Source organism: Lepidochelys kempii, chromosome 20 (assembly GCF_965140285.1).
Source record: "Lepidochelys kempii isolate rLepKem1 chromosome 20, rLepKem1.hap1, whole genome shotgun sequence".
Taxonomy (NCBI): Eukaryota; Metazoa; Chordata; order Testudines; family Cheloniidae; genus Lepidochelys; species Lepidochelys kempii.
Window position 1 is genome coordinate 1,745,361 of NC_136399.1, and position 16,157 is coordinate 1,761,517.

At 62.2% G+C, this 16,157-nt stretch overlaps 2 protein-coding genes across 8 annotated transcripts in view; both read right to left on the minus strand.

Annotated features, from left to right (window-relative positions):
* Positions 1 to 840: 840 nt before the first annotated feature.
* PRKAG1 (protein kinase AMP-activated non-catalytic subunit gamma 1) lies at positions 841 to 10,090 on the minus strand. 2 transcript variants are annotated; one of them, XM_078849472.1, is made up of 12 exons: positions 9,977 to 10,090; positions 7,162 to 7,210; positions 5,746 to 5,852; positions 5,312 to 5,393; positions 5,143 to 5,201; positions 4,790 to 4,835; positions 4,393 to 4,447; positions 3,942 to 4,068; positions 3,450 to 3,615; positions 2,675 to 2,712; positions 2,216 to 2,362; positions 841 to 1,814 (listed from the first exon to the last, which is right to left on the minus strand). In XM_078849472.1, the coding sequence occupies exons 1-12, from the start codon at positions 9,983 to 9,985 to the stop codon at positions 1,710 to 1,712; spliced, it is 990 nt and encodes a 329-aa protein (XP_078705598.1). In that variant the 5' UTR covers positions 9,986 to 10,090; the 3' UTR covers positions 841 to 1,709. The 2 variants fall into 2 exon arrangements, with proteins under 2 accessions (XP_078705598.1, XP_078705599.1); XM_078849473.1 differs by lacking the exon at positions 7,162 to 7,210.
* Positions 10,091 to 11,381: 1,291 nt separating this feature from the next.
* The window catches only part of KMT2D (lysine methyltransferase 2D), a 49,387-nt gene continuing 44,611 nt past the window's right edge, over positions 11,382 to 16,157 (minus strand). For 5 of the 6 annotated variants that reach the window (XM_073318943.2, XM_073318947.2, XM_073318946.2 and 2 more), the window contains 3 exons: positions 16,010 to 16,083; positions 15,220 to 15,328; positions 11,382 to 14,719 (listed from right to left, as the gene is read on the minus strand). In XM_073318943.2, coding sequence (XP_073175044.2) covers positions 14,627 to 14,719; positions 15,220 to 15,328; positions 16,010 to 16,083 — 276 coding nt within the window. In that variant the 3' untranslated portion in view covers positions 11,382 to 14,626. The remainder of the gene's footprint in view (positions 14,720 to 15,219; positions 15,329 to 16,009; positions 16,084 to 16,157) is intronic. The other variant, XR_012155750.2, reaches the window with a different exon arrangement.

Sequence of the window (16,157 nt, forward strand, 5' to 3'; positions counted from 1 at the left end):
GGATGGGCCCTCCCGAGGCATCTAGTCCAGGCCCTTGTGCTGAGGTAGGGCCCAGTACCCCCAGCCCTGACGGGCATGTCCCACCTAGCCTGAAAACCTTCCAGAGTCAGGGATTCCACCCCCCTTGGACCTCGTATCCACCTGGCAGCCCAGTGCTGGTCCTGCCTCTCACTTGATTCCCATCAGACCCAACGGATCTGCAGAGTTCGCAGGGCCCCCGGCTCTCCCTCGCCCCAGACTCCCGGGGCCCAGCGTGAACCGTTCCTCCCAGGCCGGGGGTTCGAACCCTTGACTTGTTCCTGCTGCTCTGCTCTGGCCTGTCTCGCGCTGACCCTCCGCAGCGATGACCCAGCACCGAGCAGCAGGACAACGCCCGCCCGTGCCCGCTGTATGCTGCTCCCCCTAACTCCCCAGAACGATACTCCCCTTTTCCCAGCTCCACCACCTTATTGGCTCATGGGGTTTGTGGTTCACGCTGAGCCCGGCTCCTTTCCGGGCATGGGACCCTGGCGCCAGTTTGCCCGTGTGCAGCTGCACTTTCGATTTTTCCTTCCCCAGGGACGTACTTTGCACTTGTCTTCACTGAATTTCATCGTGTGGAAGGTCATTTTGGATTCAAATCCTGCCCTCCGAAATGCTTGCAACCCTGCCCAGCTTGGGGCCAGCGGCAGATGTTCTAAGCATCCTCTGCCCCATCACCCACGTCATTAATGAAAACACTGACGAGCAGCAGCCCCAGGAGCGAGCCCCGTGGGACCCTGCGAGAGACGCCCTCAAGTTTCACAGCAGCCCCTTGCTAACGACGCAGAGTCTGATCCATCAACCACTTACGCAGCCACCTAAGAGTAGCGTCATCTAGACGCACAGCCGGGTTTTTATTACAGACTTATAATAACCGAGCAGTGATGGGTGCAGATACTGTGGGGGCAGGGTCCCAGGCACAAATCTCTGGGAGTCTCCTCACCCCCACATCCCAACGGCCACCAGCCCAGACTCCGACTAAAGACGAGTTCCCACCCTGGGCCAGCGAGAGGACGAGTGAGCGAGGCCCCTGCCCCAGGCCAGGGCTCCAGCAACAGGATATAAAAACAGTGCTCAGTAAAAACAGAGTTTGGACTTTCTTAAGGGAAGGGGGGAAATCACTGGGGTATGGGGGGAGGGTAGTTTCAGATGCCCGGGGGCAGGGCCGTGCGGCGTTGCAGGGCAGGAGCTGGTTGAGATCTGACCCCCGGGGGGAGAGGGGGATGAAATAAGGAAACTGTTCCAGCCCCCGGGGGGGAGGGGCGCAGAAATGGGAACAGGTCCAGCACCGTGGGGCAGCTGATCACACAGGGCTTCCCTGGCCATTTCAGGAGGGGCTGGCAGCACCAGTGCAGGGTGCCAAGCTAGGATCTCCCCAGCCAAGTGATGCCCAACACATGGTGTTGATGCATGGGTAGGGCCTGGGGGCTCAGCCCTGCTCCACTCCCTGTGGACGGAGCAGCCCAGCCTGCCTGGGAGAACTGGGTGGGTTTATTGCTGGCTTTTGGCTGGCGTGCAGCCCCCCTATCCCGCCTGCTTGGGGGGCTGCGGCTCGGGAGGCGCGATGCTGGTGGAGCAGGGCAGGGCCAGCGGGTGATGGGTGGCCAGGGGGGCCTGGCATCCATGGTCCCTGTCCCTCAGAGCCCCACCGCAGCGACAGTCTCAGAACAGGAAGCGGGGTGCCCCCCTCAGGGCTGTGGCCCGCCTGGGAGCACCAGCGCCTGCAGGATGTCAGAGAGGGAGACGATGCCCTTCACCACTTCGTTCTCATCCACCACCACCAGCCTGTGGACCTGCGGCAGACAGACAGACAGACCACGGTCAGCCAGGGGCCCTGCAGCCCAAGGGAGCTCGGAGCCCCCAGCACGGACACTGGGGTTTGGGCCAGGAAATGGGGGGAGGCGGAGCCGTGGGCAGGGTGGGGTGGGATTGGCTAGGACAGGGGGGCTAATGCCAGTGCCCAGGGGGGCCAGGCTGACTGGGAGGGAAGAGTTGTCCCCACCCCTGGTCTCCCATCCAAGTCCCTGGGTTGGGTTGTGTCCCTCCCCAGGGGTCTACAGGAAGGGTCACGTAGGGCATGGGGGGGACCATGGTAAGCTCCGGAGGGGCACGGGGGCTAGGAGGGGCCCCGCAGGGCATGGGGGGATCCGGGAGTGGGCCCAGGGGTAGGAAGGGCCGCACAGGGGGAGATTACCTCGGCCTCCACCAGGCGGTTGATGATGGTCTCCAGGGTCTCGTGTTTGTAGCACGTGAGCACCCCCTCGAAGTACTGTGAGCGATGCTGCAGGGCCTGCGTCACCGTCACGTCCAGGTTGTTGTACATCTTCTCGGCCGCCAGGTTCTGGGGACGGGGGGCGAACGGGGGAGCTGCACTCGCTGGCCCCAGAGCAAACCCGGCCTGCGGCTCTCACTCTGCCCCACAGCAATCTGCCCCCCCGTGGGGGCTAAACTCGGCCATGCCCGGCAGCGACAGCCACCCACGGGCAACAACTCAGGGGGTGTCTGTGCGTGACACCCATCTGCCAAGTGGGGGGAGCACCAAGTCCCACCAGCCAATACAGGCACCCCCCATCCCACCAGCCCCACGCCCAATCCCACCCGCTGGCGTAGGTACACCCCGCACCCCAAGCTCTGCACTGGGGATGGTACTTACAATGACGTCAAACTTGGAGTAAATGTCCACGACCCGACCTGAGACAGAGGAGGGGAGGGGCTGGTGAGACGGGGACAGGGCTTGGCCCCCTCCCTCCCCGCAGCTGGCTGACGCGGAGGTTCCAGCCCTGCAGGGCCCTCTGGGGCCTGGCCTCGTCGTGGGAGCTCAGAACTGGCGGGATACGGGGCCAGGGGAGGACGGGGGGGCTGGTATTGGTTCCATCCAGGGGGGTGACGGACAATGCAGGGGTCAATACCCGTGTTTTACCTCCCCCATGCTGCCTGGCAGCTTCCGGGACCCGGGGGATTCTCAGGGGTCCCAGACTGCGCTCCATGAACTTGAGGGTCCATCAATTCGCTTCCTGACAGGGCTACGGAGGGGCTGGCAGGAGAGGGAGAGCCGAGCGTGGGAGAGGGATGCAGGGAGCGCGGGAAATAGGCGGCCCCCGGCCCAGCGTGGTGTCTGGGTAAGCTGGGGACATGTATGGAGCTTAGCTGGGAGCCCTGGTTTGCAGCTGCGGCTTGGGATTGGCGTATTTCTATCCAGTGCACTGCCCCGGGGTGGGGGGTCCGGCTCTGCATGGGGGGGGTCTCAGCTTGGCATGGCCCCCCGGGGGAGGGGAGCTCGCAGGCAGTCCAGTCCAGACCAGTGTGCCGAGGAATGAGCCGCCTCCAGAGTGGGGGGCCAGCAGGGGGGAGATACAGAGACCGCGGGCTCAAGGGGGCAGCTGGCCCTGAGCTGGGACATGCCATGTTCTCCCCCCGCCCCTCCTCACCTGACTCGTCCACCACGGGCAGGGCAGAGACACGGCGCTGCACGAAGATGCCCAGGGCCACGTACAGCGGCGTGTTGGCACGCACCAGGGCGATGTTGGCATAGGTGCCGATCTTCAGCTGCTCCAGGGTTTTGCCCATGAATTCCGGCCTTGGGACCTCCGCTATCTACAGGGAATACGGGAGCGGGGGAGTCATGTGCCACCAGCCCGGCCTGTTGGGGGTCGGGGGGAGCCCCTGCAGCCAGAGGAGAGCGGAGCGAACCACCTTCTCAGCCCGACGGCAGGGGCTGGGTGGCGCGACCACGGTCTGAGCAGGGGACACGCAGCTGTTCCTTGGCGCCAGGTGGGGGCATCCGGCTGGCGTCCACGTGGCAGCCTGGGCGAGGCATGTTCCCGCCGGGGGCCAGCTGGACGGGACACCGCCCCCGCCCCGAGTCCCTGCAGGGGGCAGCGGGCAGAGCGTCGGCAAGGGCCTGGGTGGGCAGGACTTACGAAGAGCTTGAGGAACTTGAGGATGCGTTTGTGCGTGAGGATGTAGAGCGTATTCCCGGAGTCCGGGTCGATGACGGGCAGCCGGTGGATCTTGTTCCGGATCAGCGAGGAGACGGCGTCAAAGAGGCTGCGAGGCAGAAGGGGGCAGGGTAGACAGGTGCCCTGAGTATGGGTAGAGCCCCCCGGACTCCTGAGTTCTCCTCCCAGCGAGCACAGGGAAGGCCAGTGGCTAGTGCAGGGCTCCTGGGCTTGCTCAGCCAGCAGTGGATGGCAGCCGGTAGCCCCAGAGCCTGTGACCATCGTATGGGGACCAGCCCTCCATGGGGTCTTAGGCCAGGCCTGGGCTGTCAGGCGCTAGGGCAATGCACATAAATAATCCCCCACCACCCCCTTTCCCAGAGGGCACGGGGAGCCCTCAGCCCCCCAGCGGGGCCAGCAGCCAAGATCTTACCTGGCACTGGGGGAGATGCAGACCAGTGGCTTGAAGGAGTCTTGCAGATAGACCTCTGTGGGGGAGAGGAGACGCGCTCAGCGAGACACTGAGCGGGGGCCGCAGTGCAGGTGGGGTCCCAGCCAAGGGCAGGGGGGCACGTGGGGAGGAGCCATGAGAGGTGGGGCAGGTACGTGGGCCTGAGGCAGCTTTCAGCTCTGGTTGGAAACAGACCAGCTCTGTCCTTGGCACAGGGGGTTCTGCAGCGCCCAGGGGATCCCAGCCCCCTACCCATGGGGCAGTACCCCTCAGCTCCCCCTTCGGTTCTCCCCCCACCCCGGCACCACTGCACCTCCCTACACAGTGCTCCCCTCCTTCTCCTTCATCCTCACCCCCGAAACACCCCGCCCCCCCTTACCTCGCCACGTTTCGATTTTATGCTCCTCCAGCTCGTAGATTTGAACCTAGACACAGGGGGGAGGGGAGTTAGCCTTAGTCATCTCGGCCGTCGGCCCGAGTGCGGCTTGGGGACTGTGTCCGGGGCGGGGGGTGGGAGGCGCAGTCCCCAGCGCTAACAGCCCCGCCCAGGAACGAGGGGCGTGACCCTGTTGCTGGTGGGGCCGTTGCTGGGGGCTTGGTTATAACCCTCAGCCCCACAGGAACAAAGCTGGCAGGGGCAGGGGCCGGGGCCGGGGCCCGTGCCCGCGCAGCCCCACAGAGCTGGGGCGGGTACCCATCCCTGGCACCAGGGCAGGAGGGGCCCATCCTTACCATGGCCGACTTGTAGTAGCGATGGAGGATGTTGATGAAGTCAGTGATGGTCAGCATCCCTGGAGGGAAGAGAGCAAGTGAGTGGGGCAAGAAGCCTCCGGGCAGCCTGGTCCCCAGGGCCCTTCTGGCCCCCAGAGCACCCCCACCCCGAGCTGCAGCCCAGACTTACCCACAAAGCTTTGCTTCTTGCTGTCCCAGAGCGGGGCAGCCCGCACGCCATTGGTGACCAGCGCGAAGAAGGCTTTCTTCACCTGCAGCCCAACACAGACGCACGTCAGACTGGGGGGGATGGGTGGGCAGTGCCTGTCACAGTTCCCGGGAGGTGGGAGAGGGCTGGAGGGGGCTCCTGCGGGGGTCAGAGGCAGGATGGCCTGTCAGAGGTCGTGGGGCAATCTGTTCAGCCAGGGGGCTGGAGCAGCCAGCACTGGGGGCCGAGCCCAGGGAAGCTTGTCTCAGGGCCTCCTGCCCACCGGGGTGAGCCCACCTGTGCCGCGGGGGACCCACCCGGGGTGTGGGCACACACGTAGCCACCGCCAGTCTTCCCACCGTCTAGGGTGCGCACCCAGCGCCCCGCCCTGCCCGCTGCCCCCGCAGAGCACCCACCTGCAGGGAGGTGTCGAAGACGACCAACTTGGAGCTGGTGGGGATCAGGTCATAGCAGCGATGGGACCTCATGAAGCAGGAGTACACCCCGCTGCCAGGCTCCGCGTCTGCGGGAAGAAGGTGCAGTTAGGGGGCTGGGGGAGGGGACCGGCAGTGAGACTGGGCAGGAAGTGGGCATGCTGTGCCCCCTGAGCGGTGCTGACCTGGGAATGTGGCAGGGGGGTTTCACTGGGGATGGGAGACCTGACAGCCTGTCACCTGAGCCAGGGAGGGGGAGGTAACACCTCTGCCCCGGAAACTGGACAAAGGCCAGAGGAGAGAGCCTGTTGGGGGGTGGGTGGGGGGGTTGGTTGGTTTCAGTTTGGTGCTGGAAAGCAGGGAACCCCAAGGCTGGGGTCTAAGCTCCCTGTCCCCCAGAAGGACTTGACTGAGGGGTCCTGGTGTCATGGAGTGTGGGGGAGTCCAGGCCCTGCACCCCTCTTCCTGGGATTCACTGAAACTCTCAGCCAGCCAGTAAAACAGAAGGTTTATTGGACAACAGGAACACAGTCTAAACCAGAGCTTGTGGGTACCACCAGGACCCCTCAGTCAAGTTCTTCTGGGGAGCAGGGAGCTTAGACCCCAGGCTTGGGGTTCCCTGCGTTCCTCCACCCAGCCCCAAACTGAAACTAACCCCCTCCCCCCCCAGCAGGCTCCCTCCTGCAGCCGCTGTCCACATTCCCTGGCAGAGGTGTCACCTTCCCCTCCCGGCTCAGGTTACAGGCTCTCAGGTCTCTCATCCCCAGTGAAACCCCCCTGCCACATTCCCAGGGCAACACTCCCCCCCTCCCCGGGTCACATCTGGTTGTACCCGCAACCTCTCATTTAGACTGTGTTCCTATTGTCCAATAAACCTCCCATTTTACTGGCTGGCAGAGAGTCACGGTGAATCCCAGGAAGAGGGGTGCAGGGCCCGGACTCCCCCACCCGCCGTGACAGAAGAGCTGTCAGTGCAGAGGGGACGGTCTGGGGGGTCAAAGGGGTCCTGCTCCGAGGAGCAGCTCTTGCTCCCAATCTGGGAGCATGCCCCCATCCCCTGCATCCCGTGCCTAGCCCAGGCTCCCCCAGCCTGCCTGAGCGCCCTGTGTGCAGGGGGATGGGCCCAACAGGAGACAGTCCTGCAGAGAGAGACAGACCCGCCCCAGGAGCTGGGAGGACAGGCTGAAAACCCAGGGGAAGAGGAGCCTGGGGGGCTGAGAACGGTTTCAGGGCTGGCAGAGGAGGGTGATAGATCATTCTCCATCCCCAGAGGACGGACAAACCCCTGCCAGGTCTAGCTGGTCTAGCGAACACAGTGCAGGGGACTGGGCCAGACACGCCCGTCTGGTCTGAGCCCCCGTATGGCCAGATGCCCCTTGCCCTGACCCAGCCCCTCACCTTCGGGTGCCAAGGGGCACTTCTCGGCAATGCTCTCAGGAACTGGGCCCTGCAGACAGACAGAAATCAGAGACTCCCCAGCAACCCACAGTGCTGTGCCCCCCACCCTGAGATGAGACCCTCCCCTAGAGCCGGGCAGAGCAGCTGCTGGGAAGAGGAGAAGCAACGGGGGACACTGGAAGTAAGATGGGTCGCACTCCTGTCCCATAACACGGACTCATCGCTTTGGGAAAGGAACATGGCAGCCCTGCTGCTGCAGGCAGCCCGCCCCCCGCCCCCCCCCCACACACATAGAGGGCACCCCCCCCCCACGCAGCACTGCTCCTGCAGCACCTTAAAAAACCTCTTTAACAAATCATTTTTAAAGTCCCCCCCGCCCCACACACAGCTGCACTGTGCCCCTCTCTCTGCACTGTGCCCGGGGCTACCCGCCCCGCTCAGGGCACGGCGTGTACGAGGCATGGCAGCGGGTTTCCTTCCCCTACCCATTCCCAAGGGAAATCCCACTCCACCCAGCCAGTGCCCCTTTAACCTCCTGCCGGCCCAAGCAGCGATTCCTGGGCCCAGCTGAGTAGGGAAGTGAGTGAGAAAAGAACCCAGGAGTCCCAGCTCCCAGCCTCTGCTCTAACCTGCTCTTTCCCTTGGGCAAATCCTTTGCTCCCGGAGCTGAGCAGTGCTGGGTTTCAAGGTGGGTGAGCTGGGGGGTGGCTGGGGCCATAATGCCCGTCAGGCTGCAAGGTGCCTGAGCCAGGGAGCTGCCGGGAGGAAGTGAAAGCCAAGACTCACTTTTCACTTTCCTTTTCAGAGAGGGAACCTGGCTCCGGCCCAGGGCTGGCCGGGCTCTCGAGGAAGCGGCCGCTACAAGGGAGCGACCTCTTCTCCTTCATGTCAACTGATCTCAGGGTGCTTTGCAAACTGCACCCAGGAACCGCTTCTCATGCCTCCGACAGGCAGCCACCTCTGCGGCAGAGCCCGGCCGCCGCTTACCGCGTGCAGCAACGTGGCCCCAGGGCTGGGGACAGGGAGGCAGAATCCTGCCCCCAATTCAGAAAGAGAAGGGACGTTGGAGGGGGCAGGAGCCCCCAGGTGGGATGCGCCCAGCACACAAGCCTAGCACCTTGACAGCCCCCGGTGGCCACGCCCTGGCAGCGATGCCCCATCAGATGAACCATCACTGCGGAGGGAGCCCAAGAGCCGGCCGGCCAAGGCCTGGGGCCAGTCCCGGATCCAGCCGCATCTCAGCACGCAGACCACCGAGGCTTTAGGCACATGGACATTTCTCCAGCAGGAACCAGACTGAGTCCCCCAGCTCAACCCACCATGGCCCCTGCCACGCGGAGAGGACTTAGACCAGACTTGGCACCCCAACCACAATCTCGCTAAACCCCCTAGGGACGATTGCCTGGCTGGGGATCAGCCATCAGTTCAGGCCGGCCGCAGACTCCCTGACAGCCCCAATCCAAGGGCTCTGTCCCTTTAAGCCGGGCCCTGCACCAGCCTGCCTGAAACACGGACAGCACTGGCCCGTGGGCACTGCCCCAGCACCCAGATTCAGCAACACGCCCCCGGCCACTCTGCTGCAGGGGCGCGTGGCCTCGGGGCGCATGGGGGAGCCTTGCCTGGCCAGTTACAAGGTGCTCCCCCAGCACGTCCCGGGGCACAGGACTGCCCCATGCAGCCAGGTCCATGCCTGGAGCCAAGCAGCAGGGCTGGGATGTGCACTAAGGAACGGGAAGCAAATCCCACTCGGCCCTCTGGCCTCCAACCTCCTCGGGTTGCCCTGGGCGGGTATTTTAACCCCTAGGGCGCGCACACAGTGGGTGGGCAGGGACCTCAGCCCGGCCGAGCCCTGAACGCTATTTCCAGGCCAGGAGCCCCCCAGAGCCTGGCAGACCCCCTCCCCGGGCTGCAGGCATGCATCAGTGTCTCAGCCGGGGCACCGAGGGAGCTGGCCGGGGACACACCAGAGTACCCAGCCCGGGGCTCAGCACAGCAAAGGCCCAGGAGGAGGAAATGAGGGATCTGGGCGCAGGCGGGGCTGGGCACGGAGCTCACAACCCCGGGGCGCGGGGCACCCTCCGGAAGAGCAGCTCCCGGCCTGCGCACAGCCCCACGGCGCCACTGGCCCGGCCGCCCAGAGGAATCCGTGCCCGGCCGTGGGTCGGGCCCGTAGCCCCAGAGGGGGCCCCCCAGCCCCTTGGCGGGGCCACGCACCGGCGGGGGACGCAGGCAGGCAGGGCTGGAGGCGGGCGAGAGCTCCCAGGACAGACACAAGAAAAGGGCTTTGGGCTCACGGCTCAGGCGCCAGGGAGAGGAGGCGGCAAGGCCAGGCCAGCGGGGCACAGACGAGGCCCTCAGGGGACCGGGCCCCTGGCTCGCCCGGGGGTTGCCGAGGCGGGAAGTGCCGTAGCCCCAGGGCCCCTGCGCCAGGTGGGGGGGCCGGGCGGGGGGGGCTGGGCTCAGGCCAGGCAGGACGCGGGGCCCTTGGGGGCCGGGCAGGGACTCAGAACGGGGGGGGGTCACCGGGGGCCCGGGTCTGCCCCCCCAGGGGCCGCGGGGGGGGGCACGTGCTGGGGGGTCGGGGGGGTCTCTGCTCCGGGGCCCCTCCCAGGATAGGGGACCCCGCAGCCCCCCCCCACTGCAGGGGGACTCCAAGGGGGGTGACGCAACCCCGGGGGGGCCATTCTCGGGGGGTCCCGCGGGGGGGTCCGATGCGGGGGGCCCGATCCGGGTGCCGGGACGGGGCCCGATCCGGGGGGCTCCCCCACGCGGACCGACCGGGGCCCCCCCGTCCCGGGGCCGGCCGGGCTCTTACCGCCTCCATGGCCGCGGCTCGTCTCGCTCCCGCCGAGCACCCGGGGGCAGCAGCGGGCGGGGCCGGGGCCGGGGCCGGAGCCGCTTCACTTCCGCCCGGATCTACTTCAGCCGCTTCCGCCAGCAGAGGTCATGTGACCGGAAGGAGACGCGGGAAGAAACCGGCAGATAAAATGACCCCTGAACCCAGTGACCTTTGACCCCCACGGAGCCGGGACCTCCCTGCTCTTAATTATAAGGGGGCGGGGGCCCAGAGTAGGCCCTGGGGGGGGCACAGGGGTGGGGGGGCTCAGACTAGGCCCTGGGGGGGCACAAGCTGGGCACTGGGGGGTGGGGGGGGCACAGACTAGGCCCTGGGGGGCATAGGGGAGGGGGGGCACAGACTAGGCCCTGGGGGCACAAGCTGGGCACTGGAGGGCACGGGGTGGGGGGGCACAGACTAGGCCCTGGGGGGGCACAAGCTGGGCACTGGGGGGTGGGGGGGCACAGACTAGGCCCTGGGGGGCATAGGGGAGGGGGGGCACAGACTAGGCCCTGGGGGCACAAGCTGGGCACTGGAGGGCACGGGGTGGGGGGGCACAGACTAGGCCCTGGGGGGGCACAAGCTGGGCACTGGGGGGTGGGGGGGCACAGACTAGGCCCTGGGGGGCATAGGGGAGGGGGGGCACAGACTAGGCCCTGGGGGCACAAGCTGGGCACTGGAGGGCACGGGGTGGCTCTTCCAGGCAGGAGCCAGCCATGAGCTCGAGGGCACCGCCCTGGGGCAAAGTTATCCCCTAATTGCCCAGGGGGGTGTTTCTTGCACCGTCCTTTGAAGCAGCTGGTGCTGATATGCGGTAGAGATAGGGCTGGGACCTGTCCAAGTTTTCCACCCATAGTCCTGTTTTTTAGGTAACTGGCCCGAGAACTCAGGGTACTCAATGCACGTGGGAAGCTGTCCCATTTTATGGGCTCAGGATCATCCCTGATCTCGCAGTTTTCATACCTCAGAAGGGGCAACCCCAGGTAGAGGACAGAGCCTGGGCTGTAAGGAGGCACTGATCCAATCCCCTACAATGATGCTTGTAGAGGGGAGCCTCAGCAGCCTTCTGTCACCGATTGGGAAATGTGTGCGCGGCCGCCTTTCAATCATAGCAGCAGGGAAGGGGCAACCTCACACCACCCAGCTCTGGTCAAAGTGCTCCTCTTTAAAACCTGGGGGGAGTAATGGCCCTTTGGCCCCAGCTCTGGCACCCATGCACCACTAGAGCACAGCGACTCTCCTACAAAAGATTTTCCCAGAGGAGGCTGGTAGGAGCCTGAGCTGGGAACTTGAGCTGCATTTAAATTTGGGGGAGGGAGGGGAGGGAAGAGAGAATATGGAACAACAACAACAAAAAAACCACAGGCGGAAGTCCAAGATCACCCAGTATTTAAAATGCACTTTTATTTTTTTCCTTTAAAAACAAACTCAGAGAAGCAAAATTTGAAACTCACTCTTTGCCTCTTTAAACATAAATTATATACATTTCAAAATTATATCCAATACAAAACATGCCACATACAAGTTCATTTTTTTGTTTTTCTTAAAAAAGGAATAATTTTATTTTTTTTTCCATTCTTTTCTTTGTTACGAAGGACCACCTCGCTGTACAGGGTACACACAAAAAATAAAACCCCAAAACACACAGGAAGATTCCTCACAGAGTCCACGCTTGCCATAGTTTTATTTTAAACTTTATTTTTTTAAAAAAACCCAACAAAATAATAAATGGTTATTTCAGGGTCATAAAAGGTAAAACTTAGAAGATAATATCTGCAACTGTAAACAAACAGAAGTATTGGACAAGGTTTTGAATGCAATTTTACAAGCAGAGAACTTTAAAAAAAAATCAAATGTCAGCTCTGGGGCTGGATTATAGTTTATATAAAAATTAAAAACTGTATAGGGTTCCCCCCTCCCCAGCTAAAATCTACAGGACTATTTTATACTCTAACCATAGTCTAAAAAGTCTTACATCCTGCTATATTCTGGTATTTTCTTTCCTCTTTCCCAGCTTTAATTGTTTTTTTGTAGTAATTTTTTAAATTTTTATTTTATACACTTTACAGCCTTCCAAGTTAATGGAAAAAAACAAAAAAGTTATACTGGCTTTTTCTCTCTCACACATCTTTATTTTAAAATAACATCCAGTGGTTTTATTATTGGTAAAAACAGTTTTTTCTCTACACAGCTCCCATTTTATTTACAGGGTTAAATTTAAATTTTGTGTATAGTTTTTATTTTATTATTCCCTGCCCTCACCCCGAGTTCCAACATTTCATTTTAAACCTTTTGCAGCTTTGAATAGTTGCAGAAGCAGCTTTTTAAAAACGCGACACTTCTTCTCTCTCACTCAAAATCTTTTGATTTAAAAACATAAAATGCCCTGGGGCCCCCTCCCCCAGATTTCACTCCTCCCAAAATAATCTCACTTCATTTCATTCCCTCTCCTGCCCCCGGAGGGGAAGGAAGTTTAATACAAAAGAGACCCCTCCTCAGCTGAGCCAGGCAGCTGTGGCATGGGGGGGCACTGCAGGAGTTCATTCTGCTTCTTTCCTCACACCTGTGCTATTCCCTATGCCACCCCCGGGGGGGTGGGGGTGTCAGGCCTTTGTGCGTTAAGAGATGTCAAACGATACAGTTTACTGGAAAGGGGCAGCGAGAGCGGGACCTCCTGCCCCATCTGGTTTACAGCAGTCTTAGAAGGTCCCTCCTGGATGAGCATTCAACCGTCAGCAAGAGGGCGCTGTGGCAGGGGGAGGCTGGAGGGCGAGACGTGGTGCCCGGTTTGTAATGTCACCAATCCTCTCCCTTCCCTGGGGAGCCCACGCCTGGCAGGAGGCTCCTGGACCCCGTCACATACAGGGTTTCTATTTAACAATGAAGACAAGAGCAGGGAGTGGGGAGGATGTTTGCTCCCCTTGGTTGAGTTATGGAACATGCCCCCCCTTCCCCCCAAGATCTCCCCTCCCGCACAGTCCAAAATCTCAGCCAAACAGAGCACAGAAGAGAGCCCCCCAAGATTCTAATATATACAAGCTAAGGTATAAATAGATAAATACCCCCCATACCACGCCGACATTACAGACCCAGACAGCCTCCTCAGGCCAGCCTGGAGCAGCAGTTCTGCTAGTGAAAGGGGAGCTGGTTAGTGGGGGAGCGGAGTGGCTGAGGCAGGGCCCAGAGCAGAGCTCGGCCCCCTACCCCACCCCCAGACTTAGGAGTATGGCAGCAGCAGTCAACTCTCAGCCTGAAACCAGGCTCCCCATGGAGCTCAGCTCCTCCAGCCCCAGGGGCTTGAACGGACACCTGGTCTCCCCGACACGCTGGGCTCAGTGTCCAGCAGCGGTGCTCGGGGGCTGCTTGCGCCGGGCTGGGAAGGTGGGTGGAAGCAGGGCCAGGGTCTTGGCATGTTCTAATTCAAGCCCCGAACCCCCACCTCTCCTGGGCTCTGCCTCTGGGCTGGCAGCAGAGTGCCCAGCTTTGTGCACGGTGTGGGAGTCGCCAGGAACACACCTGTGCACCTAACCGGGCGGGCCCCACAGGTGGGGGGAGGGGATCCTGGGATATTTTATGGTCTCTCTCCTTCCAGGCAGAACCAGGTCAGAGCTCAAGGCAACAATCTCCCTCTGCTCCAGGCTCCCCCCACGGCCACTAGTTCTCATTCAGAACGAGGAAGGTTGCGTGTGGTCAGTCTCGGAGGGAGGGTCACATTGAAAACAGCAGAATCTAACACTTAAAATGAGGTAGGTTTGGGTGCAGAGGCTCCTTGCGTCCGTGGGGGTGGGGAGCCCTTTTCTGCACGCGGCTCTCCCCAGCTCTGCTCCAGCAGCGGGTGCCTCCTTCACATGCTCACGGTGCTTTTGTTGACGGAACAAGAAATAAACCAAAGCCCAAGCGAGCTCTGTCCGTCTTCAGAGAGCCGGGCTGGGAGGTTTGGGATTGTCAAGCTCAAGGAGTCTCTTTGTTACCTTGGTAAGTTAGCGAGCAAATATTATTAGTTTCTTTTTTTTTTTTTTAAACAGACTGACTGGATCTGAGCTCCCCGTGGGTCCGATACCTCGGCCGCCCCGCCCCGGACTCCAAGCTGGAGCACCCCGATCACCCCGCATCCATCCAGTTATTTACAGTGAGCAAGGCGGACAGGGCAGGTTTTGTTGGTGCCACAGGCCCCACCCTCCTCACAAAACAAAACAAAGAAAACCCTGAGTTGCCAGTTCATCGGTTCCACTCATGGCGCTGCGGCCACCCACCCGGGGAGAGCAGCGCCCTGCCAGCAGAGGCCCAGGGCCGAGGCGCGCAGGGCTGGAGTGGCTAGGGAGAGCACCGAGGTCCCTGGTCTTTTCGATACGCCCTCCCTGTGGAGGTGAGGCGGGCAGCATCCGATGGGTGTGAGCAAGGACGGGCGCCCCCTGGAGCCACCTCGCCTTTGGAACCGAAGGTGGCCCCGGCTGACCCACCTGCACCAACCTCGCTTCCTGGGTTCCAGATGGGGACGTTTCCCCTGCGCCGTCTCTGCGTCCCCCGCCCCCAGCATGGCAAAGGGGGAGGAGAACCCGCAACAGAGGCCTCCTTCAGCAGGCTCTGCTGTGCCCCTGGGGCTGCCTGTGACTGGTGGCCCCGTGGTGGCTAGTTCATCCATTTCCTGCAGTTCCAGGCTCCGCAGTGGCAGGGGATCTTATGCTGATCGTCTTCAAAGTCAAACTGGTAGTCGTAGGTCAGCTGGGGGCGAGAGGGGCAGAGAGTGAGAGCCAGCAACGCCCTGGCAGATCGGCAGCACTCACGCCATCAGCTGCCGAGCCGCACCATGCCTGCCCCCTCCTGGCCCCGTGCAGCCCCGCCCTGTCCTGGCCCAACTTGTGGGGGGAGGAGGGGGGCCCTGGAGCACCCCACCCCCTCCTCGCCTGTCTCCAGGGGGCCAGCCACAGCCCTGCCCCCTCCTGGCCCACCCAGACTCTGCTTTGATTGGTTCCTCTTGTGGGGCCGGAGCTCCCCCTAGTGGCTGATCTCTCCCCAATGCTCTGAACAGCTCGGGATGCGCCTATGGGAAGGCTGGCGTGTGCGTGCGTGCTGGGTGACCTGCTGGGCAGATGCTGCTAAGGGGGGCCCCGCCCGCTGCGCCAAGCTCCCTGAGCCAGGAGGCAGCACGAACCGCATGCCAGAAGCCCCAAGGCCAGGCTGGGACCCCCGCCCCCCCTCCCTTCGTGGACCCAGTTCCCTACCTCCTCCCCTTTGGGAATCCGGCGGCTGGAAATGATAATGATCTTATCTTCCTTGTCGAAGGTCACGACCTCAGCCACACAGTTTGGGGCGCAGGAGTGGTTAATGTACCTGGCAGGAAGGGCAGAGAGGAGGCGTCAGAGTGGGGATCTGGGGACAAGAGGCGAGCCCAGGTGAGGGGTCAGGCCCTGCATCCCCCTGTCCCCCAGCAGGAATGCTCAGGCACAGCTTGGGGGGCGAAATATGAGACTTGATATGTCGAGTCAATGCCAGAGACCCCTTGCGCAGCTTGGGAGGGGAGACAGGGTGCCTGACATACAGGCCAGAGGGTGGGGGGGCTAGAGCCAGGACTCCTGGGTTCTCTTCCCAGCTCTGCCACTTCCAAATCCCTTCCTCACTCTGCCTCGGTTTCCAAGTTCCCCACAACCCCCAGCTCATGGGGCTGACGTGGGCTAGGCCCTCCAGGTTTACAGGGAGCAACGTGACTGCGCTCATCCAACGGGGCAGGTACCCCCACGTGCAGCTGGCCTTTCAACCGGAGATCGCGTCAGACTTGAACCCAGCACCTTTCGGATTGTAGTCGAGTGCCATAAGTTCTCAGCCACTGCCCTCCGCACGGGGCGGGAGGGTGTCAGTGACTGCAGGGCACCCAGCTGAAGAAAGCTAGAGGGGGCAAGCGGCTCCCACAGGGGCATTTCCCCCAAACTCCAGCACTGCCTCTCCCAGGGGCCATTTGCCCCAAACCCCAGCACCGCCGCCATCCCCCCCCAGCCATGTGCCCCACCCCCTCACCTGGCTGGGCCCCCCGTCAGCGTGGCGTCGATGACGTGCTCATTGTTGATGCGGAACATGTAGATTCCTCTGTTCTGGGAGCCAGAAGAGCAGAGAAAGCCAGTTATGCAGCCGCAGGGCCAAGGGTGTCCCTGGGACAACCCTGGGT

Coding starts and splice junctions, on each gene's coding strand:
- PRKAG1 (XM_078849472.1), bottom strand. Junction 4,836..5,142: donor GCTACTACAAGTCGGCCATG/GTAAGGATGGGC, acceptor CCCTGTGTCTAG/GTTCAAATCTACGAGCTGGA. Junction 1,815..2,215: donor ACCGCCTGGTGGAGGCCGAG/GTAATCTCCCCC, acceptor TGTCTGCCGCAG/GTCCACAGGCTGGTGGTGGT.